General features: G+C 39.5%; 2 protein-coding genes across 3 annotated transcripts in view; both read right to left on the reverse strand.

The window, feature by feature from the left end:
* The window catches only part of grb14 (growth factor receptor-bound protein 14), a 34079-nt gene extending 17620 nt beyond the window's left edge, over nt 1–16459 (reverse strand). The window contains exons 1-3 of one of the 2 annotated variants that reach the window (XM_039818447.1): nt 16316–16459; nt 10796–11010; nt 9258–9387 (exon numbers count right to left, since the gene is read on the reverse strand). In XM_039818447.1, the coding sequence (XP_039674381.1) occupies nt 9258–9387; nt 10796–10983 (318 nt within the window). In that variant the 5' untranslated portion in view covers nt 10984–11010; nt 16316–16459. Of the gene's footprint in view, nt 1–9257; nt 9388–10795; nt 11105–16315 lie in introns of those variants that run through there. The other variant, XM_039818448.1, reaches the window with a different exon arrangement.
* Nucleotides 16460–16559: 100 nt separating this feature from the next.
* Nucleotides 16560–25123, reverse strand: LOC120569755 (cordon-bleu protein-like 1). Its single transcript, XM_039817805.1, has 12 exons — nt 24890–25123; nt 23739–23943; nt 23402–23627; nt 23185–23229; nt 22999–23093; nt 22588–22824; nt 22323–22452; nt 20081–20303; nt 19899–19987; nt 18281–19731; nt 17149–17295; nt 16560–17065 (listed from the first exon to the last, which is right to left on the reverse strand). The coding sequence occupies exons 1-11, from the start codon at nt 24979–24981 to the stop codon at nt 17185–17187; spliced, it is 2904 nt and encodes a 967-aa protein (XP_039673739.1). The 5' UTR covers nt 24982–25123; the 3' UTR covers nt 16560–17065; nt 17149–17184.
* Nucleotides 25124–26545: the final 1422 nt, after the last annotated feature.

Below are 26545 nucleotides of genomic sequence, written 5' to 3' on the forward strand. Positions count from 1 at the left end.
ATGCAGATGGAATCTCTGATATATATATATATTTTTTTAATTATTAATTTAAAAACAATACTACAGAAATACTACAACATGTTCAATACTAATACTTAAACTATAATCAGTTAAAAGAAATTTGTTTGTTTAAGTGTCATATTTTTTGTTTTGATATTAGCTTGCTACATAGTTGCGTTCATGAACGGAGTGCACATACATCCATAATTAGTTACGAGCTGTGATGGCAAGATAGTAAGCAGAGGTAAAATGAATGGTTCAAAAACACTGCAATTGTGGCTACAAACAGGAACTATTAGGAAGAGAAGTGTGAATGAGGAGGAGAATATTTTGAGCAGCTCTGTTGAAACTACAGTGGCTAGCACGAGTGCTAGTCACTACTTAAGCAGCGGCAGAGAAGTCTCCACAGCACCTGCTAGCATCAAACGGTGCAAAACAGTAAGGAGATATGACCTGAGTTTTGATTCGGTAGGAACGGGGCGAAGGAGGTAATGTTACAGCGTGGCTGTCAACAATAAATAATGTTTTTAGGAATAAACCTGCCTTGTGCATGAACAGTCCGTAGCTGAATAGGGTAGGCCTATGCTACACTATTTTAACGTGGTCCATAATGGTGGTACTTAGAGAGCCTAATATTTTATTAAGTGGTATGTGGTGTAAAAGGTTTGAGAAACACTGATCTATTTCTTAACTGCTAGTAAACTTGCGTTTTAAGCATTTTTTTCTGCTAAGTTTGTGGCTCTCTACTGGACGGTGCTCACAGTGGAGAGCTATGTGACACATGCCATTATATCAATGGAACTGGCTGGGTTACAGCATATCGAACGTTCTGCACACATTATACCAGGAAGACACACAGCTGACAACCTCGCTGGTGGACACGGTGGAGACAGGCTCGGACATACACTCAGTGGACAACTGCGGAGTTCTGTCAGTCGCACGGACGTGCAAGTGGTTCCAGGAAAGTGGCTACATGTGACCACGACAATGCACGCAGCATCTGGCTGCGCGATAGGTACAAGATAGTGTGTCCGAGCATCCTGCACGGGTGAACTGGGACTTTGTTGCCTTGCCTGATGATCAGTTAACAGGGGTTGGCTATCGGTCAGAAAAATAAATCTAAATTGGCATCACTGATTTATTTATTCAATTATCATCATTATTTCAGTCTTAACAATGTTCTGAAGATACTGTGAATTTGTATTAATATTCATATAATGCAGGCACTACTGTATCTAAATAGAGTCATGCCATTTAAGCCCTTTAAGAAAGAGAGGGAGAGACATCCAAAATAGCTCTAATAGTACCCCACAGCCACAATTCCCATGCCACATCTGTTTTACTGTAAGACTAGACAAAAAGGCATATACGTGTGCCATATTTTCAGGACACACCCATGTTCAAGCCTCAGTCTTTACCAGGTCAATGTCAAGACAAAGTTTTAAAAAGTTGACAAGTATATTTTAGGTCAAATATACTTTTAAATAGTTTACCTCTAGTTTAATATATTAAAATGCCTAACCTAACTCTCCCACTGGTACTATATGGAACTATACTAGAGTAGTCATTTCAGAAATTACAGTGAGAACAAGTGCTTGCACAAAAGATATGAGATGCTGGGGAGGGCAGATAACATTTCAGTAAAGCTGTAAATGCATGTATAAGGGAGAGACAGTCGCAGACCACAAGGAGCCTGAAAACACATAAAAAAAAAGGACATACAAACTCATTCAGCCCTGCTATGGTAATAATGTATTGTATATCTGGTTAATTTTCAGTGTTTATGCCTTTTTAGTATGGTTTACATTGTAGTTGTGGTGAGAAAGCAGTCTGAATGTAAACATTATGGGTCACTCAGTAAGCTAAAAGTGCATCCCAAAGAGGTAAAGCAGCCATGTTGCAAATCTTCTCTGTCACCGAAACCTTGCAAAGCTACAGTAAAAAGCCTGTATACTGCATTTGTCTAGATTACTTTTATCTCCTCACCAGAACCAATCATTGCCCTCTATTTACTCATGAGAAGAGACAGGGAAAGAAGAACCTCCCACAACAGGCTTCATCTTTATCTGAAAACCCAGCACACTGACTTGTGACCATGCAGACAAGCAGACGCCGTTAGTTATCACACAACTAAAATGAATTGGAATTAATGGAGCCAGAATGATAACAGAGTAAAACTCCCATAACAAAGCCAACTCCAGACACATTGTCCTTGACCATGGTTGATTCAATCAAGACCCCTTGAAGGCTCTGGCAAAGTAGGAAGTCAGCAAGTAGAGATGCAGTGGTGCATACAGTATATGCAGAGTGTATACCCACCTCTGAGCAGGGGGATTCACAGTATACTGTACCTATAAAAACAGCCAGATATATTTATATCAGTATCCATCTTGCAGAGCAAGGACGCTAAACTTACACAGCAGCTGGATTTTCGCAAAATCACAGGATCACGCACAAATTGCGGGATCACATATCACACGAAAATCCATCTTGTTAGTCTTCAAGTAATGCATTTGTGTCCAGATCAGTCGGCCAGACCAGAGTTGGCCGGACCAATCAGCGTCCTGTGAGGAGCAAAAGGCAGTTACAGGCGTGGTTAAGGTGTGCATTCAAAACAACGACGGACGTGATAAGATAGATGGTTCATCCAATCATCTACCAGTTTTTTTTTTTAAAGTGATGGTTCGGAGTAATTTCACCCTAGGGTCCTTTGCACCATGATCTCGAGCCAAACACCCCCCCAGAAGCTTTTTTCACCTGGGTCGAACATTGGACGAGTTAGCGTTATCAGCTGAATAGCTTAGCGCAGGGGCTAATGGATCCAAAGTGTCTCTTAACATTACCCCACTAATAATGCCCGAAATGATACCAAATGTCTACAGTAGTACAAATAGGTTATGCACTCATAAAACGATGGATTGTAAAGCTTGTAAGTACACCAGAAGTTTATGTAAATAACACGTGCCTGCTGGCTTCTCGTCTCTGCTGCTGCTGCTGCTGTTACTACCGGGCAGTAAGAGTGCTTAGGGCCGTCTACAAATTACAACACCGAAAAGAGATGCAACAAAAATATTTATTAATTTAATGATTAAATAAGGTAATGTCTCCAAACTTACCTCAATTATAACTTGTCTCCTGCTAGTTATACTACAGCACTTACTTTAAAAAATAAGTTAAATTAATAAATATTTTTTTTGCATCTCTTTTCGGTGTTGTAATTTGTAGACATCCCTAAGCACTCGCCATACAGCAGCAACAACAACAGCAGAGAGCAGAAGCCAGCAGACAAGTTACAATATTAAACAAACAATATTTATTGATTTGTGTTTCCGCGTTATGAGTGTTTGAGAGAGAGAGATGCTACTTGTGTTTGACATGAACACATTCTGCATTTGACCTATTTATATCAGACTACTCTCACAGTTTAATCCCTGGTTTTTGCGGTTTACACATGGCCCAGGTCATTCCCCACATCACAGTTAAACCATAGAATAATACCAGTTTGATAAACAGTTTAACAAAGTTCAATAAAAACTTGTCACAGCAATGTTTACATTGACATTCATCAACACCAAGAAGAATATGTGGGCTGATTTTTAGAACTATTAGCTTTATTTGATCTCATTAGTAAATGTAAAAATTGAGAAGGATAAGATGTTTTGCGGACCTACTAAAACTCTGTTTTATTATCTACAATAGAATCAATAATAATATAATATTTTTACAGTCATTATATAGTGATACTATAGTTATTATGAAAATCTCATATCAAAGCCGAGCAGTGTCAAACCTGCATCAAAGCCCAGATAGGTGCACGGTCATAAACACAGCCAACGTGTGTTGAACCATTAAAAAAAAAAAAAAGAAAGTTATCCCACAACTGAAACAACATCTGAAAAAAGTAAGAGAGAGAGACATAAATGAGCTGAATGTGCATCTAACACCAGATGACTTCCTATACTGTATATAACACATACTCTATAGGCACAAAGAATGAAAACTATGTGCAGAGATTACAGAACATGACTCCTAATTCTAACTTCTCTGATTCTCACATGAATCTATTGCATTATATTGTTCTTGTCATTGTTCAATGATATAACTTGTTGATTCAAGTTTATAATATTCAAATGATGCATAAGGTACGGCTTCAGCATAGCTCTGTTTGGTCAGTAGACATCTTTAGGATAAATTATTAAGCAGCTGAATGGAGAGATCATGAATAAATGTTTTATATGTTGAGTGTGACCCTGAGGACCCTATTAAATCTGCTGAAGAGGAGAGGCTGCAACTCCTAGTGAACAAACATGTAATGGTGCATGTTGCGTCTGAAATAACATCTCTAAAGCGGCAGGCATTTCCTCTGAGTCATATGGCTGAACTGAACACTCAACACCATCTGGACTCAACACACTGCCTGTGTGCTTCTTGTTTCTGGTAAGAGTCCAAGCATGACTGCCCACTATATTCCTGGAGAGTGTAGGCTTTGCTAGTTAAATGGACTTCCTCAAAAAGTTTTTATTTTGCCATTGTATCATGAATATAATACGCCAGTTCTTCTGTGATCTTACGCTCAAAGCCATCTTACACTGACCATATCAACAACAACAATCCTACAAATATGTACAGCATCATCATGTCATGCTTAATTATGTGTATTTGTTTATGCAGTGACATTGTGCTATGGCTGAGCTAATAGTCTTACAAGCTGAACCCTTAGTATTGCCAGTGGGTACTTTTGCTGAGGTCAAACTCAAAAATGCAGAAATTATATTTCACAAAGTAATCACTAATGTCACGGTTGTATGTCTAAAACCGTTGAGGTAGTTTAGGACACATTCACCATGCACACCAATCATAGTTGTCTTTACCTTCTTTACATGTAACAATGCATTTTCATGTAACTGACAACACACTGACATTGTCTGCATTTAGAAATGTAGTTATCTGGAGGCTGTTGGGCTGACCGCAAATCTAGGTATCTCATTGACATAATGTGGCAGTCATGACTTGGTGCCGTTGTTATGGAAATGTACCATGACAATGCAAACACAAGGCTTAATGGGAGCTCAGATAAACCAGTTTCTCACGAGTGAAATAGCTTTAAAGCCTGTCTAAAACAGAGCCATGTCACACAGGGTCTTGCCACAATTCAGCAAAACCATTCAAATCAACTGCAGTTAAACTAAAAACAAGGTCAACTAGACAAAGTTGTTTGAGATGCCTCATGACAGACGGCACTGCCATTTTCCTAGCGTGCTCATTTTATAATCTAAGCCTGTCCTTAGTAGAAGATTACTCTTTACAGATAATTCTAACTGATGGGAAAATTACTACCCAAAGACACACTGGGAAGCTCAATGGACAATTTTAAGTTAGAAGAGTGGGTGAGGGGATGAGTGCTGCACAGTTGGAACAATGATGTCACTGGTTTCTTGAATGCTACTGAAAGAAGGTCATAACCCTGTGACATGAGGATTGTGACACAAAAACAGCTGTTCACTCTGACATATTCCCTTTGTCTTCCCAATACCGCTGCTGAAAAGACTAAGTGAGAGGCTGTCAGGCCCTTGAGGTGCAGGCACAGGCCTCCTCAGTGAGATTTAAAAGTAGCACTTTAAGATTTGCTAACAAGGAAGCCACATTGCAGAGTGGGGTCAACAGGGTGTCATATTGCTCCTTCACTGAGAAACTTGAGGATTATTCTCGCATATATCAAAGATACGGCCAAATCGCTGACCTGTCTTCAACAATAGGCTGGAGAGAGCACAGGAGAATTGGCAATCACTCTGTATTTTTCTGATGTGAATCTTTGAATCGTGTGAGGATGGAATCAAGTAGAAGGCTTATTTAAGACTTTGTATATGAAGTAGAGAGACTCCAATGTTAGATAATCAAGCAATCTTAACATAATGCGTGCAGAGGAACAAATAACAATTTGCCAATCACACATAAATTACTAGTACAATGGAAGCTTCAAAAAAGAGAAAGCACAACTTTCTGTACATTCTTAGCATGAAAGCAACACATGAGCACAGAGAGGTCTAATACTGCTGATGGTCCTTGTTAACTGCGGAGCTCTGTAATTTCAAGCATTCCTATGAGTCATTGCTTTGAGCTGCCCCCTGCTGCTACACATGCATACACAAATACACACATGTATACACACACATACACCACAAAGATACTGAAAAACCTGAAATCAATTTCAGCATACAGTATAGGGATACACATCCAGGAAATATCTAGTGGTTGACAAACCAGAGTAATTTAACAGCCCTGGAAAATGTATAGACAAAATCCATTTTGAAACCCTTGCACTTTTAAAGCAGACCCATAATTGTTAGCTTTCCAACATAATGAATGTGCTCTCTTTTTAGAATTTGGCAGTGAGTTGTGTATACACATACAAATCCACAACAGATCACAGGGTCATATTAAGTAATATTTTGCTGTGCATAATAATACATTTTCTACTGACCTGCACTGATTGGGTAAAAGAGAGAAGTAAATAAACGATTATTCATCACAAGTTCTGTATCATAATTTGCAGTATGTAAGTGCAAGTTGCTGTAGACTGATCTAAAAGGGGCAAGCAACAAAAGCTGTAGAAAATCAAAAACACAAGAGCAAAAGTACAAGGAATGCATAAAGAAATGCGTTTGTCTACTTTAACGCAAGTTGCAAATGTTAGCATGCTCAGCTAACTAGCTTACTACCAAGAGTGGTAACTTCCAAAGCCAAGGAACACATCATTAACCAACCACATACAGTACAATATGTAGGGTTATAAGTTAAGTCTCCATTCAGGACCAACACATCAACAATAAAACAGCATATTGTAGTTTCTGTATGTATTACCAAAGCATTTATCAGAAATACAGTTAAAATACCGTAGGGGAAAATGTGAAAAATTGCATTGAAGGTTGATTTATACTTGTTGAAGCAACCTTCTACTATTACGCTTTCTCAATCTGGGGGGTTCTTGGGCACAGAAGAGTTGGAAGTTGTTAATGAGTTTAAATGCTTAGGCGTGATTATAGACTCCAGACTCTCTTTCAAAAAACATGTTAAAATGATATCCAAAATAATTCAATTCAATCTTTGTCATTTTAAGCAAATCAGAGCATCTTTGTCAGATGCAGCTGCTCTGATGTTTCTGCACTCAATTATACTTTCACATTTGAACTACTGCATCACCAGCTCACCAGTTCGACTATCCTAAAACCAGTTGAGCTTCAGTAAAAGAAGGCACTCAAAACTCTAGATAAAAAAAAAACTCAAAAAAAAACTCTCTTATCATCATTGCAACATCTTAGAGAAATACATGTTTTGATATATATATATATATATATATATATATATATATATATATATATATGTTTTGTAAATGTTCCTCATTGTGCTTAATTTATAAAAGTACTACATGGCCTGGCACCACCTCCACTGCTAGAGTTTATTAAATACAGACAGACTCTGATCACTAGAGCTGTTGTAAACAGGGACTGTGAGGTTCCTTTTAGAAAAACCTCCTTCAGCCATATCTATTAAAGGTTGTGCATTATGGAACATACTACCCCCAACTATAAGGGAACGTCCCACTTTGGCCACTTTTAAGAGCCAAGTAAAGTTGTGGCTTAGAGCTAACCAAATGTGCAACCACCTCTAACTGTTTACTGTACTGTATTAGCCCAGTAGAGCATACTAATGAATTGTGTCTCCGTTTTAACACCTAACAATGAATTGTCCTGTTTTTCATTTTCTTTCTGTTTCTCCTTGTTTTATATAGCAAATGTTACTATTGTATATCTTTTGTCATTTTTTTATTGTAACTTCAACCTGCCTAATAGCCTAGAAATCTAGACGCACCCAAACGCAAAATTATTTTGCAGCCAGGGGGGTCTAGGCACTCTCCGTTGACTTGCGAGCTGGAAAAAACAAACTCTGGTCAGGCCAATCACATCGTGTATAGAGTCGGCGGGCGGGCTTATGGCTGCTGCTGCTGGGAACAGCGGTCTTCTTGAAGACTTGGAGTTAAGGTTTTATTTGCGAAAAGAACAAAGAACAGCACTGAAATCATTCTTGAAAAAGGAAGATGTGTTCGGAGTTTTGCCGACCGGATACGGCAAAAGTTTCATCTATCAACTAGCTTTGCTACCTTCTTCGTTGCTCTGCCTGGTTGTAGTGCTATCCTATTGCATGCAGAGAGAAGACAACCGTTTATCCCACCCATCGGATTGAGCCATGTCAACAGTGAGCTCCCAGACCCAACGTCTTGATGTGGGTCTGGCTTGTCAGGCTACCTGCCTAATGGTCTACAGATGGAAATTAGTCCCCGGGCTACAATCTGGCTTTTTTACGTGTACTGCTGTACATGTTCATTAATGTGCATTGTCATGAAATAATAAATAAAGTTATAATTTTGGGGTGTGTGCCCCTAAATGTTCTGCGTGTTTCCATACAATTTTAAGTTATGGGTTACAGTGCTCCTAGAAAAACAAGTTAGTCTGCCATTATTTTCAAAGTTACTCTAAATTTCAAGTGGTAAATCTGTCACTGTTATCACTGTCAACTGCATATGTGTCATGTTAGACTGGGAAGCGCAGTCAAGCAACAGTAACTAAGAAGGGCGGGGCTTAGTGAACGGTCAGTTGGGGACCAGTAAGAGTAAGTAAGTAAAAGAAAGAAATCAATAAAACTGCCAAAATGAACTCAAGATCTATACTGGAGTGAAAGCTTTTCCAGAATCAGCAGGTACTTTCCCATATTCAGTGCATTACAAATCACACACCCTGTGCTAAAAGAAATGTACAAGAGTGGCATTAAGGCACAAATGCAATGTCTACAGGTGGTATCAGAGATCACATGTAGTGCCCATTTTTACGTTTTTTAGTGGGCACTGTATGAAGGTACAAACCTGGGCTCTCAGAAGTAGTTACATTGTGCGTGTGGATTGTCTGAGTGTGCTGAGAGCATTTTTTATGTCCTCCCTGGAACTAATTTACAGACTCACACAACTGGTTCTACCATTCATATGACCTGAAGTTTCAGATAAATCACAAGCCAAACATCTAACTATGCATTTATGTAAATCTTGTCCTGCAGTGTTTTTCTGGCACTTGTTCCAATCAAAGTTACCATATCCATGCTGCCTGAGGTATCACATGGAAAAGGTTACAACAGAGGCCCTTTTTTCTTTAAATAACATGCCTCTTTGTGTCACAAACAGGCTTTAGTACTGTAAATGGAACACTCACCTGAGTTGCACTACTTTTAGTCCATGGTAATAAACATTCAGAGACAAGGGAGGAGAGGGTTGAGGTGATAAGCTCAGGGAAAGGGTTTGGCACAGGGGAAGAGAATGAATCCTCTCCCTCTTCATTGCTCCTGAAAGACAAAAAACACACACATCACACACAGAAACAGATGCCCGCATGAAATGTGGCAAGCATTGTTCACATCTTATTTCAAAAATCTATCAAAGGGCCAAGTATGTCAGGCTGAATGTTTGGGCAACATGTAGAAAATTATGCACTGATCTACAATATTTTATTTAAAATATTGTGTAAATATGATGTGGTAAAGTCATAAAAAACATGTTTCCATATTGTATTTTGGGTTTAATATCACTCACTTAGCGTATCATACTTGTATACAGAAGCTTCGGTGAAATGTTGGATCAAGCAAATACAGAATTTACAGTTTGTGTGATATTGCAAGAAACCTGCGAAAAAAAATTTGTGAACTTTTAAATAAATCACTTCTCTCCCTATTTTGCCCGTCAGAGTCAGTCCAGACTGTAACATCAGAATGATGTATTAGACTTTATGCTAGACTGATTTTGTAAGCGGTTACAACATATTGCTAGTTCCTCTGTTGCGCTTGTCCCATAGAGGAATGGAGAGTATAAATGAAGCAGGTGATAAACACACACAAGGCTGTCACTGCAAGGACTTCTCCTGCTCTTAACTACCAGACGACACACCCAACTAACCATCAGACTTTTGATAAGATAATGCACATGTGAGCTGCTCCTGATTTCACAATATAGTAGCTAACAGACAAAAAAGCATTTGAACTGCTGGCTAGAGAAAAGTAAGCTATATTACAATACAAACAAAATAAATTTCATAATCTCAAAATATCCTAATTATGTGTCACTCCTCATCACCCCTAAGGTATGCACCTGCAAATGGTTGGTAGTAAAGAGTAGTCAGGCTGTAGGTTTTGTTCTTTAATCCTAAAATGCATTTAACATGTCCTTATAGGGCTTATAGGGAACTAGCATCTGAATTAATCAGAAAAAAAAATGTGTGAGAAGATCATCTACAATACCACCTTCAATGATATCATATAGTAAGAAATAGTTAGATTTCAGCCCACTTGCAGATGAGAGGGCCTCAGTTTCGGAAAGGTGCCGTTCTCTGACTGAAGGTTTCTTTCCTGCTCTGTAAACACAGCAGTTACTGAGTTACTAATTATCTCACACAAACTAACAGGTGCTTGATTTGATTCCAGGTCTTTAACTGCACTGCTACAAAAATACATTATACTCCATTGACAGCTGCGTTTGGGTTGAGCCAATTGTGTTTACAGGTACAAAGTCTACACTACAGCTTTCAAATAGACGTCCAACTCCTGCAAATACAAAGGGTACCATTCTTCTGCAGGGCAGCTCACATTGTACAGTGTAATCACTACTTTTTCAGTTTTAGTGCAACTAAATTTATCTTAATTAAATCTTATAAACAGATTGGTGTCATTCATGGCAAGTGCAAAGAAAAATGAGTCATACCTGTTCCCCTTACAGAGCGTATTCCTGATCTTCTGGGCATTTGGTGTTGGTAAAGGAGCTCGCAAAGGGATGAGGGCTGGGCTGGGAAAGCCACTCACATTACCCTTGCCACCCTGTAAAATCTCTGCTTTCTCTCCGAGGCTTCCAGAAGTGTGTATTCCGTCCAGTGTGTTATTCATATCACTCATGTGGGCCGGCTAAATCCAAGGCATCATCTGGAGCAGAGAGAAGAGACGAGCTGTTAGACTGGAGTGTGTGCAGAGCACAGTTAGAGCAAGCTGGCTGGCGTTGCTCCTCGGCTCACAACTCAACAGAGCACACACACACTTACGCACGTGCGCACAAACACACTTACGCACGTGCGCGCACACACACACACACACACACACACACACACACCTGCTGCCCACGGGGCTGGCCCAGTGGGGCAAAACGATCCCTCCCACCCAAATATGATCCACCACAATAAAGATATTTTTAACACAATGACTCCCAAAACAGCCATCTTTGCTCTGACACAGTAGTGTACTAATAATTGCCTAATTTGTTCAGCCTTGTCTTTTTTTAATATTGTTGCTTTAATTTCCCTGCTTTTGTTTATTGATATAGTTATCTTTGCAACCAGGAAGGCAGGAAATGTGCACGCAAAGCACACTTACACAAAGGGGATGTCTTTAGCTCAGTAATGACTCTATGAGGGCCGCCTGTACTATAAAACAAACTGTTCTTTTGTCATGGACTTCGCACAGGGATCCAAATTGCACTTTAAACGTAGTGCACCGTAGAAGGCATGTGGTTGTACAGAGTAGCCAGCCCAGTGTATTGGTTGTGTTGTGGGCTGTGTCATTCAGTGACAGGCTCCATGCGGGGGATGGTTGGGATGATAACATCTTTTTGAAAGGTAATGTGTAACAGAGTCTGACCAGGGGAGGACAGGCTACTGGAGATAGACAACAGGCAGCACAGGGTTAAAACAATACCTCACTACATTAACAGAAGACAAGGCTAAATTGATTACTTTTGTAAATATGACAATCTGGTGCAGTGATCAAATCCAAGTTGATTTTGCCTTCAAAGGGAAGAAATGAAGAGTAAAAGGAATAGTACAACGTTACATCTCAGAATGATAAAAGATCATGAATTTCATCTTCCTGAATTTAGGGCTGGGCAATATGGCCAAAATATCTTCTATACCGATATAGGTAATTTTATATCTCGACGATATATATTAAGATATAGCATGTTTTCTGGTAATTCTATAAATAAATAGTCATGAAGTAATAGTCATGAGTAAATAATAATGAAATAACCACATGGTAAAGCCTATTTTGTACACATTCCTGTATGAATTAAATATTTGGCAGATGAAAAGTAGTGAGTCATTTCTCATTTTATTAAGAACTTTAGTGCAAAATGAACATAACCTGCAGGGATCAGAATGTAAAGCATCGTCCAAATAAGGTAAGTATTGCAACGTAGTTCAACCGCTGCTTTTTCGACATAGAAATTATACCAAAATAAATACATGCGATAGACATTTTTCTATTGTAGGTAATTTTATATCCCAAATCACCCACACCTACCTGAATGTGCATCTTTTGTGTGGTTAAGCTTTATTCTGAAAGTAAAAAAGTTTGTAGCTGGGAAATCTCTTGCTAGGAGATGGAAATCAGAGCAATCTGTATGACATGTGTCTTTCTGTCTCCATTAATCCACTCTCTCCGACATGTAGTTACCATAGCATCTGCCACAATAACACAGCTCTATATGGATTGGGTTACCTTTAAAGCTGAGTACTATTATGTGCACATAAAAGCATACCATGAACACAAGATAACAGTTGATCATCAGACAACTCTGCCCATCAATATGCAAGTGCATCTCCGTCTTAAGAGATGAAACCAGCAGTGTCAGTATTTTGTGTCTTGAGGTTGTTTTTGGAGAGCATAGAGCAGTAGGAGATGGGGGTAGACAAATGGTTCCGCGGAGGTCCAACAGTGGACTGATACAAGGACAAGAAACCCCAGGCAGCATGAGAGGGCCAGAAATAACACAAAGCCCAGAACACATTCTTTTGGTATCAGTTAATGCAAATGCTAATTACATTGGTCTAGACTGAATGTCAAATCTATCGTATTTTAGGGTCTATATAAGAGCGTTTCAGATAACTCAGACAGTTTTTTACAAAAGTGTAAAATAGTTGCACCATCAATTTATGCTTCGGACATTCTGTCTGACAAACAGGCAGATACTGTATCTCTGTTATAATCTTTTACTACAATAGTTTTTTACTACAAACTACAACATTCATTCCGTCATATTGAGGTCTGATGACTGATTGTCCTTTACACCATCATTTACTTACAACATGGGGCATTGTTTCCGCCTCCTTGTTTGCTCTTGTGCACACATGCTATAGTATAATGCAGTGCAAAAAGAACCCTGAAAGTTGTCAGGTCATGGCTAATATACTGTATATAGACCACCTAGATATGGTTTAATTATGACTTATTTCTACTGTAATGCATTTTGGTCTTAAGTTTACAAATAGTTTTTTTAGATAATGATTAATCATTAAGTTATATTATTTTGCCTTTAAATGATGCACAAATTATGTTTTAAAATAATTTTATATTTTATTTGATATTATCTGATCTGTATTTTTTTAAAACAGGTGTTGTTTTTGCCCCATTGTCTATGTCAATGACATCATTGACACAGACTAATTGTTTTAATGAGGCCATGCTGCTGCAATGACCCTTATCAGCTCTACTTTCAGTGCCACAGCACCAACTTAGTTTGTTGGCATGACAGAGTGCTGATTGCCAGGTTTTTAAGGTGTTTGTAGTAAAGATAAAATGTCCACTGTTCCTTAATAAAAGAAGTGGGGTAGTAACTCATTAATGCCTAAACACTCTAGGCCTACTCCAGTTTAGGAGACACCTCCCTACTTTTGCTAAGGCCATCCTGCAAGGCAGCCATCAGCAGAGCATGGACAAGGGCAAGGAGATGGTGAAAACATTTCCACCTTGCGATCAAGTTGGCAATGGTTGCCAACAACCTGCAGCTGCTGGGTGTGTCCCTATCACGGCTGTAACAAAAAGCAAGACCTCTGTATCAGCTAGGAGGTTAGATCTGGTGAAGAGGAACAACCTCACCTGCCCATAGGCTATGTTATGGCACATGATGCTTAACTGCCTTCCACCAAGATATCCTTGGTGCTCAATTGGTACAATAAAGGACTGTTTAGAGAATCCATCTCTCTCAGAAACCAGCTTTTTCAGCATTTTAAAGAAGACCTCTAAAACAGCACTTACCGTTGGGCTCCTCTAACTTTTCCCATCCGACCTGCTTTTGAAGAAAAATCAGCACAGGACATTTGCTGCAGTCTATGCTTTCCCTATCTGGCTTCCAATCATTCCCACCATTTAGCCAGCTCCCCCAGAGCACCCTGTGACTGATTCTTTCCCTGGCCTCCGCCAAAGTCTATAGGATCCCATTACCACCTTCTCTCCTCCTGGGGGTGTTCTCAACCTACAAAGAAGGAGTGCTGAGCCATAGCAGGAGGGGTTGACCAAGCATGTGTGGCTCCCCTCTCATTGGCTTGATGAGCCTCAGATAATGTGGCTCTCTAAGGGCTGTGGAAAAGCAAACAGGTTCTGAGAAGGTTTGCAAGTTAACCCAACAGCGAACCAGCACTAGAACTAGGTTTGCGGTGTCGAAAAGTGGCAACAGTGGAGGAAGGTGGAACTGCTGACAGGGACTCATGCTGTAGCATTTTTGTATGGTTCTGGTCATTCTGGCGACAATGGTCATTCTGGCGGCAAACATCACAATTGCAAGCAGAAATGTCTCACTCTGGACAGCTCTTCAGTACTAGATAGGCATTGTTCAACTGTTGCATTGTTTACGTTGTTTCTGTGGCTTCAAGAGAATGAAAAGTTGTGTGCTGTGTGGGTCCACCAAATGATCAGAGTAGTGTCACTCAGAGAAAATCTTTCCTGCTAAAGATCATCATGAGTTTAAGTCAAGCTACAGCTGTCCAGTTCAGTTTGATGCACTATGTCCATCTAATGAAATGTAAAGGTTACTACAGTTGTGCACTCTTCGGTTGGGCAATGTGGAATGCAATGGAGTGAAGCATAGCAGCTGTTGGAAACTACAGGGAGAGGGTGGTTGGATTAACACTTGTGCTGCAGCAGCTTCTTTACAGCCAAAATCCTCACTAGCCCATTCATAACTCGAGACAGCAGTGATCAGGTCACTTATCACCACTTGCAAGAATAATTATTGTGTGTATTCTGAGTTCCTGCTGTCTAGCGGTCAGTCCTCACTTGAATTCATTGCATCATTTCTGGCATGGCAAAGTTGTTGAGAAGGAAGGACAACTGACTGATTTCCAGCAAGTTGCCTTATAATGCTGAAAATGTCCAAAGAAGCTATTGTGATACAGTACCAATGTGCGTTTTTTTTATTTTATTTTTTTTAAAGAATAGTATTAGTTTTGGTGCAGGCCCCTTGGTGACATGGCATCTAATTTGAAAATGAGATAGTTCTCTTTTCAATGACATACTTAGCACAATGTCCTCTTGTCAGTGAAGTGCTGAAATAACAGAAAACTCTGTTCTAATGTATGAATTTAATAGGGAGGGTTCAGTCAATGCCATTTCTATGGAAATTGTAAATTTAATTCATGGTTTTGCAACTGACTGCAATTAGGAACCGTTTTAGAACTACATGAGGTAAATTATTTTGTACAATTAAATAAATGTATGTTAATTATAGGGTGTGATAGCAGCCTACTTAATCATCTGTATTTTACATGGAATGTTAAAAGTAACATATTTTGTTATTCGTTTAAATTAAGTTAAACGTTGCAACACAAAAGTCCTTGCATTTATGCACCTGAGCAAACGTTTACGTTAACTGACGTTATACTGTAAACACTGACGGTCTCGAATTCAACACTTTGGTGGACGCTGTTACAGTGAGCTATGTTTCAACTAGCATAGACATGTCAAGGTATTTGAATAATTGAGAACAGTTGGACGAGGTTAACATTAAATTAGCTTTACTTTTGAAAGATAGATGCTTTGATAATAGCCTGTAAATGTCGGGGACGTCTGCATATTCGTATCTGTTAGGCCTATTTAGAAACGTGTGGCAGAAAGCTCGACCTTGATGAGAACTGTTTGCTAAGTTTTGTACGAACAGTTGAGAAATGCAAAAAGGGAAAGCTTAGTTAACGCAACTGTCCCTTCAAAACATTATCGACGTTCTTAACGTTACATTTTGCGAGAATTGTTCATAGTAGGTTCATAATTTTCATTACAAATTAGAATCCTGCAATTCAATAAAATAAATACGAAGGTAAAGGTTCAACAACAAAAGACTGAAAATGCACGGTGCTCCGTACAGCAGTCCTTCCTCATGCTCCATCTACGCCAGGTTGAACCGAATAAATAATACCAGTTTGAAATTTGGACTGTTTTTCTTCTTCTTTTATACAGCTGTTCTTACCTTGCGCCTCAAGCGGAGTCTTCATACCGCTGCTCCTGTACGGAATGAACTGTTCACACGTGTAGCACAGGTGTTCTACTGTAGCGTGCCCTACGTCGCACACTGTGATCACGTTTTACCTGTGAATAACAGGCTGTTTTCAACGGGATCGGAGTTCAGCAGTGTATGCAACAGCAGCCGCAACAACAATACATACAGTCTGCATCATTTATGCACTCAATGAAGGCAAATAATTAAAGGAAACTGAAATGATAAAAGCTTTATTCATAACAACACTGCTTGACAAGAACATGTGTGATGTGCACATCAGTGTATTTCTGCATAGCTTAATCAAAACTCTGCAATATTTAAATATAGATTTGATGTATAATCTAAAGGAGCATCTAGTAAGTACCATAGGTCAGGTCTGTCCTACACATCCAGTATTATTCAGATAATACATTTTCTAATAATTTATAGAATTGTTCCCATTTACCGTTCTTGTTCACTCACAACAGTAGGCTAATGCATTAAATGCAAGATAATCATCACACAAAATAAAAGAGAAGCATTAAAATATGCAGGTCAGCACCAGGGATATTGGGGTATTTAATGATGTGAGAAAATAAAAAAAAATACAGCAATTATTAATTATCAAAATACATCATTTTATGTACACTGTTGGAGACTACCGAAAGAGGTAAAATAAAAGACTGTGTCATGTGATAAAAAAACCTCTGGAGAGCTCAAAGTAGACAGGATAAGATCCTCCTGGAAGAAAAAAATACAAGGTTTATGCATGATTTATGCATGATTTTTATATCATATTGAAATGTGTGTTTGATTTTGCCTACAGTAGATGTTGTTTCATCAGAAGAATTCAGGCACTGCTATGGACTGCTCTCTCCTTCCATTTGAACAAACCCAGTAAAAGATGGTGGTTCACCCTCTCCTCCCTGCAGAGTGGAGTCTTTGTCACCATCCTTTCTAATTTCACCATCCTACAATGTTAAAAAAGAGACACAATTTATGTGATCACTGAAGACTTCTGTGTCAGACAACATAAAAAGACAAAAAGAAAGCAAGACTGTAGTACCTTTTAATACGTATTTTTAAAGTCTATAAAACAACTATATTGAGTCCAACAAAAGTAAATACAGTATTTCTACAGGTCAAAAGAGCCTATTAAGTGCAGGGCTGATGCTGGTCTATCATTAACTATTGATGTCTATTTTTATAATGAATGTAAAAAGGCCAAAATCTTTACTGTACAATTTATACCAGTAATACAGGTTTTCCATAAAATAATAAATTGTACAGAAAATCTAATTCTATATTTCACTGGATTATAATGTAGTGTAGAGTCACAACTGCAAGTTCTATTGACTTTATGGATCTAAAGCTCAGATAGCAATGGGTTATGGGGTATACAGCCTTCATCACTCAGTCTATTCTGTGTGGAATCTCTGCAGAAATAATTAAATTGTAATTGTAATAATTGAATTTTGGTCTTTCAACATCATGATAGTATTTCAAATAGGTAAAAACAGGCCCAATCCTAAGTCTCTTTTAAAGTTTATATTAAATCCTGGGCTGATTCAACTCAATAGATCACAGAAACTATTATAAATTCTGCTACTTATAAGATTTTTTTATGTTCATGAGAGTGACAGTGTAAATTGCTGATACAGCATAAAAAGGAAGCCCCCACCATTGCAAAGAGTGGTTTCAAACAAACCAAAGCAGTAATGGGATAAGTCACATTCTTTTCCACTTCTATGTTACTCTTTTAAGAGACACACGCTTTGCTCAGCAGTGCAAAGGGCTCTTCTACTTAAGCATTAATATTTCTGTGTAGGAGTTGAAGTATATAAAAAAAGCTATGTCCAGTGACAGTGGTTTCTACATGAGTAGAAACTAGCTCTTTGCTGCTTTCATCTTTATTTAGATATTTAAATGTAAGTATGCTGTGTTATTAGAACTCACCTTGTGTTCAGATAATCCTTCTAACTCTATGACTGAAGAGCGACTTTTGATTGGGGAGAAGGGTGGTGAAACTGGCGACTGAGGAGACTTGGGCGACTTGGGCCAATGGGATAGGGACTGGCTCCTTTTCACAGCAGAGGACACTGCCTGGGCGAAGCGCGATGGGGTTGCAGGAGAATAGGGCCTAGGGGCCGCAAAGCTCCTTAATTTTTCCAAGCTTAACCCTGTGCTTGGCTCTTTAGATGGCAAACTACTTTGCCTACTCATTTGCATGATGGCTACATTCTTGTCATCCCTTTTAGGAGGGCTCAGCGCAAAATTAGCGGCCCCTGTTGTCTCCTCTTGACATTGCACAGGAGGTGGTAGAGGAGGGGGTGGTAACTTTGCTCTCTCTGCACTTCCCTGAGCCTCCCTCTGGCCAGAACCAGGACTAGCGCTGAGATTCTTTTCTGCTGCTGAGGTTACATAATACCCAGGTGTTTTTTTGTGCTGAGCCAAGCGGAAAGAACCAGGCTTAGGTTTAGTTGCGGGTGGAATTTTCATCTCCTTTATCTCTGCTGGTGAACCTCCTTCAGATGTCCCATTAGCCGAGGATGAGATCTTGTCATCTGCTTTAGGTAAACATTTTGGTGACAAGGAATCAATGAATTCAGGTGTACTTCCATTAACAGTGTTATGAGTAGTAGCAGTGCTAGTCAGTAAGTCTTCCCTGGGTGTAGTAGAGTGCAGCTCACTTTTTTCCTTTGAGACCTCCGTCTGTCCCCTCGGTGCTGTGCTTTCCTCCAACTGAAGAGAACCAATATTAAGGCCCTCTTCTGGAGCTTCAGGAGGCAGCTCCAGTGTCAGTGCAACTTCAAAATATCTCAGTTTCTCCAGAGATTTCTGAGGCACGATAGTATACGTTGTCATCCCCACCTTTGGGATGTAGTCCCTTGTCAGCTCGTTGGAAGGCTTGGGCTTTGGCTCAGAGTTTGTGGCATAAATAGATGGTGCCTTTGTTGTGGCAAGAGCACTTGGTGTTGAGTCTTGGCATGATAAGGTCTCCGAGGTGTGACATAAGGCATGTTTGAGATCAGGCGGGTCCACTTCCTCCGTTGCAGTGGCTGTATCTTTATTTCCCGATGATTCAAAGGCAGGCGCATTAGCTGAGGAAGGGACTTTGTCAATGTGTTGTTGTGGAGGCACAGGTAGTGGTGTGAAATCTGTTTGCACTTGAGCATCCTCTCCAGTGGGGCGTGATGTGCTGGTGGCCACCAGGCTCTCCAACCTGTCAGTCTGCTCCCAGAGGGTTTCAGTGTTTGCCTGAACAGAGGCCTGTGCTTTTGCATCTTGCATCACAGGCGGAGGGAGGCTGCTGGGTACAGTACTGTAATCACTTTGGACACTCTGAGGTGTAGACTCTTCACAGATTGGGTGTTGGCTTACATTTTCAACTGGACATGGAGCACTATCTGTACAGAAAAGACAATTTGTATTGTGAGACAGGTGTGTTGACTTTGACAAGCAAAAACACTTGAACTTTGGCATAGTACGGCAAATTCAAGAAATACATTACTAGGTGCAAGATATCCACAGCACAGATATGAACAATATCACTATAATCCAAGTGCAAACCCACCAGTATCTGCAAGTTCAGAGGAGTCTGTGCCATCAGTTGTCCTTACATCACTCAGAGTTGCAGAATCTTTCACTGTGCTCTGCAGTTGTCTATAAAAGTCAAGCAAAGAGAGAATTCAAAGTATTGCTAATACCAATGTTTAAACATGTCTGAGGGTGGAGAAGTCATACTAGAGTTCGTACTTGCCATCTGAGGACAGATCACAAGACTGATCTTCCCCATTTCCCTCCATGGACACTGTGCTCAGTTTGTCAGTCTCTGGGGACGGGGAATGGAATGAAGTATCAGCAGACATGTTGAGGCTGCTGTCGTCTCCCTGGGTATCACTAGCAGTTGCAGACATTACAGATGCAGTGGTCTCCTCTTGCTCCATAATCTCTTCCAGTGTGTTAGCAGCTGCACCCCCTGTAAACAACATCATAAAGAAGTCATGTAAAATCATTCACATTTACCGTACATGGCATCTTAAGTAAAATGTTGCTTGGTGATCAGTGAAGCGTCCAACATCACATTATATCTTTTTTCCAAAGGAATGTAATGCATTCATAATTGTTAATGCAACTTTTAGAAATAGTATGAAAATAAAAATTAAAAAAGTCCTTTAACTGCTTTTAAGTCATTATTTTTAATTTATTTTAGCAATTGTTTTTACACCACCAGAAACCAAGCCTTCAACTGTATTTATCTACTATCAGAGTACTCTAGTACTCATAGGTACAGACGTTCAGCCTTTTTCAATAAAAGAAGCTTATTCTGATGAATAAATTCCACTTAATAATCTTTTACATCTCAGTCTCCCTTGTCTAGTTCTTAATTTAGCACCCAAAGGAAGTGCATCACAGAGGAGCAGAGAGCAAAAGGTATTGCAAGGCCACTTAAACAAAACTCAAGCTTCTCACTGTTCTCAGCCTCTGATGTCTCGCTCTACTGAGCAGCTCTGGGCTGTTGGGGAAACAGCAGAGGAAGTGATCTTTTTCTGTGAACTTAAGTGTTTGAAAAAGTAGGAGCAATGGGAGGACGGAAATGGTGGTGTATACATGTAGACAGCAGTCGTAAAAAGTCTGGGATTACATTTTCTATTGATGAAGTCTGAGAGGTATGCCACTAGTCAAGGGACTATGGGGAAATAAAAGAGTTGTGAGGTTTTCTGAACACAGTAAAAGTAAAAATATATAAAGAAAACAAAAAAAGGAAGACGCAGAGACAGAAAGAAAATTGCTATCGTTATGGGGTGTGGAATATACAGGACACTAGTTTGTGCAATGTCTAATCAGAATACACTTTGAGTAAAGTTAATTTTTGTTTGTGGTGCTAAAACCAGTTGAGAACCTCAACAGACACACTATCCTGATTACTTAGGAAAACCAAGACCTTGGATAGTTTTTAGTATTTTCTACTGTGGACTGTCCACAGTAACAAGGATATTGTTTTTGGAATGTAATTTCAATACTCTGAGCGCTTCCGCAACACCTCCATTTACCTCTCGATGTATCAGTGTGGCGGCAGAGATGTCAAAACCCTCGGCAAATTAGTAAACTAAACGCATGACCGACAACCCAATTTTATATAAGGCTGTTAGTCTTCTCTTATCTTTATCACTTCAGTAATGTAAGCCACAATAACTCCTATGTTTGTGGATCAGACCTCAGTTAATTTTTGTTGGAAAAATATTCTTTGTTTTAGCTCATAATTGTATACAGGATGGGTGGAGCTTCCCTCACAGGACAATACAGTGAGCGTCAGATGTGTCTACACAATCACAGGAAAGTATGTCAAAGCAAGATAATTATACTACCAGGGAATTCAGAACCTACAATTTTCTGGAATGTAGCAAAAATGACTCAGCATACATTTGTTTGTGGTTTTCATTTTTACAAAGACATTTCTTGAGTAGATAAAAGTGAGTGTATGCTTTGAAAGAGGAGACAAAATGCTTAAAGGCCTGCCTCAAGGAATGTTAACACAGGTAGATAAAAGAGGTAGAGCATAGAGACCAGAAAAGCAGGCAGACGAAGCTCAAGAGCTAAAACACTACATAAAGCAGAACTAGTGCCGCACAAATCCTTAAGTGAAGCAGAATATGCAGAGTTCATAATTAGATGAATAATTTTCCATCCTCTGACCACCATATACTGTAGTTTCCATGTTCATGTATCTTAACAGGGCTATAGAAAGTGTTTAAAATGTTCAATAATGGCCACTAGGAGGCACGATAGTCAAATCAAATATAAATTGTAGGCTTAGGCTGCACAGTTCGAAAATACCTGTCTTTATCTTTGAAGGCCAAAGTACACATGACAAAACATCACAGAACAGGCGATATTTTATTTTCAAAGCAGCAGTGGAATAATCCTGATGTATGAAAAGAACCTTGCAGCCCCACTGAGTGATCATGAAAATTCACAAATGTAAACGAAGACAAACCTTGCACATTTTCATCAAAAGGAACCGTTTCTGGGACAACAGCACTAGGGGATGTGGGTGGTGGAGGAGCTTTGCGTTTGGTTCTCTTCAGTGAAGACTCTGCTGAGGACCCGCGACTTAAACCAGCCATCTATGGTACATAATAAGATCTAATTAAGTAATATAATCAATGTGCTTAAACACAGAAATCACATGGCTGTCATTCTACCATAAGTCTTCAGAGCGATGCTGAGATGTCAGAGCTTCTGTCTTAATATTCACTCACGTGGTCACTGTCCAGTTGGGCAGTAGGTTCAGAGTTGAGTCTCCGGCGAGTGCTGAGGTCCGAGGGGCAGCTCTGAGACACAAGGATTGGGGGCTGGGGTGCACGTCTCTTCTTTGGCACATCGGTGGGTAGTGTTCGGGAGCTGAGCGGAGACGAGTTTGAGCTAGGTAATGCCATGCTGAGAGGTCGAGGCTTGCTCATAAGCACAGGAGAAGCTGGGGCACTGGCTGTCGTTGCCTTTAAAGAACAAACATCCAATCGGAACATGATAAGAGGCCTGTTCCCAAACAACATAGTGCATGTCAACCAATGGCAAACCAAAGTCAACAAACCTCCCTCTGAACATTGAAAGTTACCTTCTGATACAGCTGTATCTTTGCATAATCAGTACATTAAAACACACTGCATTACCTGGTCAGATTTCTTCTTGCTTTTTCTAAACTTGCTGAAAAGGCCTTTGTTTTCTTTCTCTTTCTGATTTTTATCTTTGCCCGGCATTACTGTTCCTGAAAAAAATAAACACAGTTGTAAGATAACATTGGTCAGAAATATGACAGCTCTGTTGATAGCAATCATACAGTTTACAAACTAAAATACCTGCATGTGTTGGTGAGGCTGGACACACAGGAGAAGCAGGTTGTCCTGCAAGGTCAACAAGCATGAGATTTAGTGCAGAACAAGTGGGATATACAACAATAACACACACGTGAGCTGATGAGGTACAGTATGACAAACACTGAATGTTTAATATGCAAAAATCTCCTGCCATATGCAGCAAGGTTTGATTTTTTTTTTTTTATAAATTAGTACTTACCTTTAGTATCTTTTGCATAAACCTCCCTTATTGCATAATCATTAAGAGAGCTGGACAAGTCCAAAGGGGCCAGTGATTGGACATCTCTCAACAGAACTGTGGTCTCCATGTCAAATTCACATTTCTCACAGATGGCTGGTAAGTGTTCAGCCAGGGGAACTCGAGGACTGACTCGTAGTATAGTTTTCTGGGTCCCTCTGTAGTTTATCACCATCCGTACAGTTGCCTGGAGAAGATAAAATGTGCCACTTGATTTGATGAAATCTTTTTACTTTTACCACAAACAAATAAAGGTGTTTACTGCATGTACAAGCATGGTGTCATGTGTTTAATGTACCTCAGGCATCTGAGGACATGTCTTCTTGTTTTTATCCTCCCCTTTAGGTTTAAGTATGATCTTCTCTGCATTTAAAGTTCCTATGAGAGCATTGGGCTTGAGTTTGCTGTTGTTCTTGTTGGGTGTGACCAGTTCTAAGGTGTGGCTCGATGGGTTCAAGTGATACTTTGCACAAAGCGTCACTAATAGATCCATTAGAGGTTTGCTAAAAAAGATGGACAGGAAAAAAAAAATGTGTTGAATTTGTTTGGCATAAAAAGGGAGACGTGATGAAATAAGGTTAAGTGCCAGTTACACAATGCAAAACACATTCTGATCGAAGCAATTTTGAAATCGAGAAAAAAATGTGTGCTTTGGCATCATTAATAGATTAATTGACTCATCATTGAAGGTCTAACTGTTGAGAGAAATAAACCTATTATACACAATATAAAAGTTTAAATTTAAAGAAGCTGTGCAGAATGTGTGGAAACAATACAAAGCAAATTTACAGTAAGTTGCAGTACTTAGCAACAGGAGTCGCATGGAGCTCTCCCGACACTGATCATACAATTTAAACATAATGCCTTAAACTTAATCCTCAAAATAAAGCATTAACTTTGTTGTGTGGGCACTTAGAACAGATTTAGAATAAGAAAAGAAGATAAAGAATTCAGTGCTTAATCCTTTCATATTGGATTAGTTTTAGTCATTTCTCAAGAGGCCAAGGTGCAAAAGACACCCAGGAAAGAATGTTTGTAAACTGTGAGAAAGATAATGATATCTTAAGTCAACTCTGTTGATGGAAAGTCTGAGCTGTGTGAGTGAGCAGACTCATAGAAGGACACACAGACCTTATTCTAAAAAACTGTAAGATCTGCGTGTTCTTACTGCACCACAGCAAGCAGTCTAGAGAATCTTCGGAGTTCTTTACTCACATCATTTGGAGATAGAACAAAAATAAAGAAATGCAATCAATTATGCTTCTAGTACAAATATGAACTAAAACCACACATTCAGCTACTCCACCTATCTGACTCAGTCTGACTGGAACTGCACTTTATGTGATGACGTAATCTGACATCATGATGTAGCGTTTAATGTGATATTGAAATGTTCAGTATGAACAATGGTCTCCTCGCTCAAATTGCATTACAGTGCGCGAACTGTACCTTCCATGGACTGTGGTCATTTCTTCTAATCCGCCTGGCAGAACCACAACCAGAGAGAGGTCTTTATCAATAAGGTTCTCCTTCTGGTCCATGGTTAAATGAGGGTTTCCTGGGTACCACTGGGAGAAACCTGGGGAATCCAGCCTTTTCAGTCCTGGTGGGGATGGTGCTTTGCTTTTGGTCGACACCCTGTAGTTGGACAAGAAAAAGTGTAATTTATTCTCAGAGCTGGTTCAGCATTTGTAAAACGTCTGTTTTACTTTGACACAAGCCAGACAAACACTTTAGAGATGAATGGTTTTCCATCTGCATTTGTGTGCATTTTATAAAAACAACATTGAATTTGTTTCTGCTATCTCAGGCAATAATCTGATTGAAAATCAAAGTGCAGCAGACAGCATGAAAGGAATCCTTTCTTCCTCAGGTTTTAGAAAGCAGTGAGGCTATTACATGAAAAAGCTCAAATCCACTTTGCAAACAAGTCACAAGACAACCAAGTGTGGACAGATTTACCCATTGAGCTTGAAGAAATGGCTGTGAATAGACAGACATGTGAGAGATAATAAGACACAGGATAAAGTTTCTCTAACTGTAGACACTGCGTTTATAGTTTTATGTTGTGGTAAAACTTGATTTAAAGTGTAGTGTATGTTCCTTTTAGTGTAGAGGCAACACCCTATGCATTCGTTAAACAGACAGTACTTAGTGTGCTAGGATTTTGTTTTCAGTGTAACCAACTATGATGATGATTTCAGTTTTGAATGATGTTTTGAGTGTTTGTTTTGGCTTAACATTCCTGGAAACTGTATCAATAATACAGTGTAGGAGAGAGCGTTGCGCGAAAGTTACAGACTGACCAGGTATGCCACAGGCCAATATAATTCGTATGCCACTGATTTCATTCATACCAAGATTTTCTGTTGGACACTCATACTATAGTAAACTGCGGACGCATTTAAGATAATCACACCATTCTCGTAATGCTCCCAAGAGGTGGTGAACAATAAAAACCTGCTGTAAACAAAAGCATGGATTTGATTTGAGCAGGATTGTCATTATAAGCTTTTAAGACTAGCTGGAACACATTTTCTTATGTGTTACGCGCTTTTAAATTAAAAAGCTGCAGATGGTATGATAGCAAACAAAGTCGCAAAATCTCATCAAGGTCAGCTAATGACACACTATTGTACCGCAACATTATAAGTTGTTTATTGGGCCAAGGAATCAATAGCCTTAGAGACATTTGTCACATCATTCAGTCGGCGCCACATTATAAAAACAGGCATTTGCAGAGCCAATGCCTTGCATTATAGCCAGTAAAGTCTCTGGTGGGGGCCCTGCTTACTTAAACAAAGGAATCCGAGCAATGCAAGGTCACTCACCGAGGCACATCTAGCAAGGGATTATTAGTCTTGCTATGGCAGCGGCTGTACTGAGACTATAACATATATGCAAATGTAAACACACGTGTGTGTGTGTGTGTGTGTGTGTGTGTGTGTGTGTGTGTGTGTGTGTGTGTGTGTGTGTGTGTGTGTGTGTGTGTGTGTGTGTGTGTGTGTGTGTGTGCTATATTCCATGCATGTGCCTGAGCAACGTGTGCTGTTTTATCTAATCATACGTAAGTCAGGCCAGACAAAACGCAGTGCAATAATTTGA

The sequence above is a fragment of the Perca fluviatilis genome, chromosome 12 (assembly GCF_010015445.1).
Source record: "Perca fluviatilis chromosome 12, GENO_Pfluv_1.0, whole genome shotgun sequence".
NCBI lineage: Eukaryota > Metazoa > Chordata > Actinopteri > Perciformes > Percidae > Perca > Perca fluviatilis.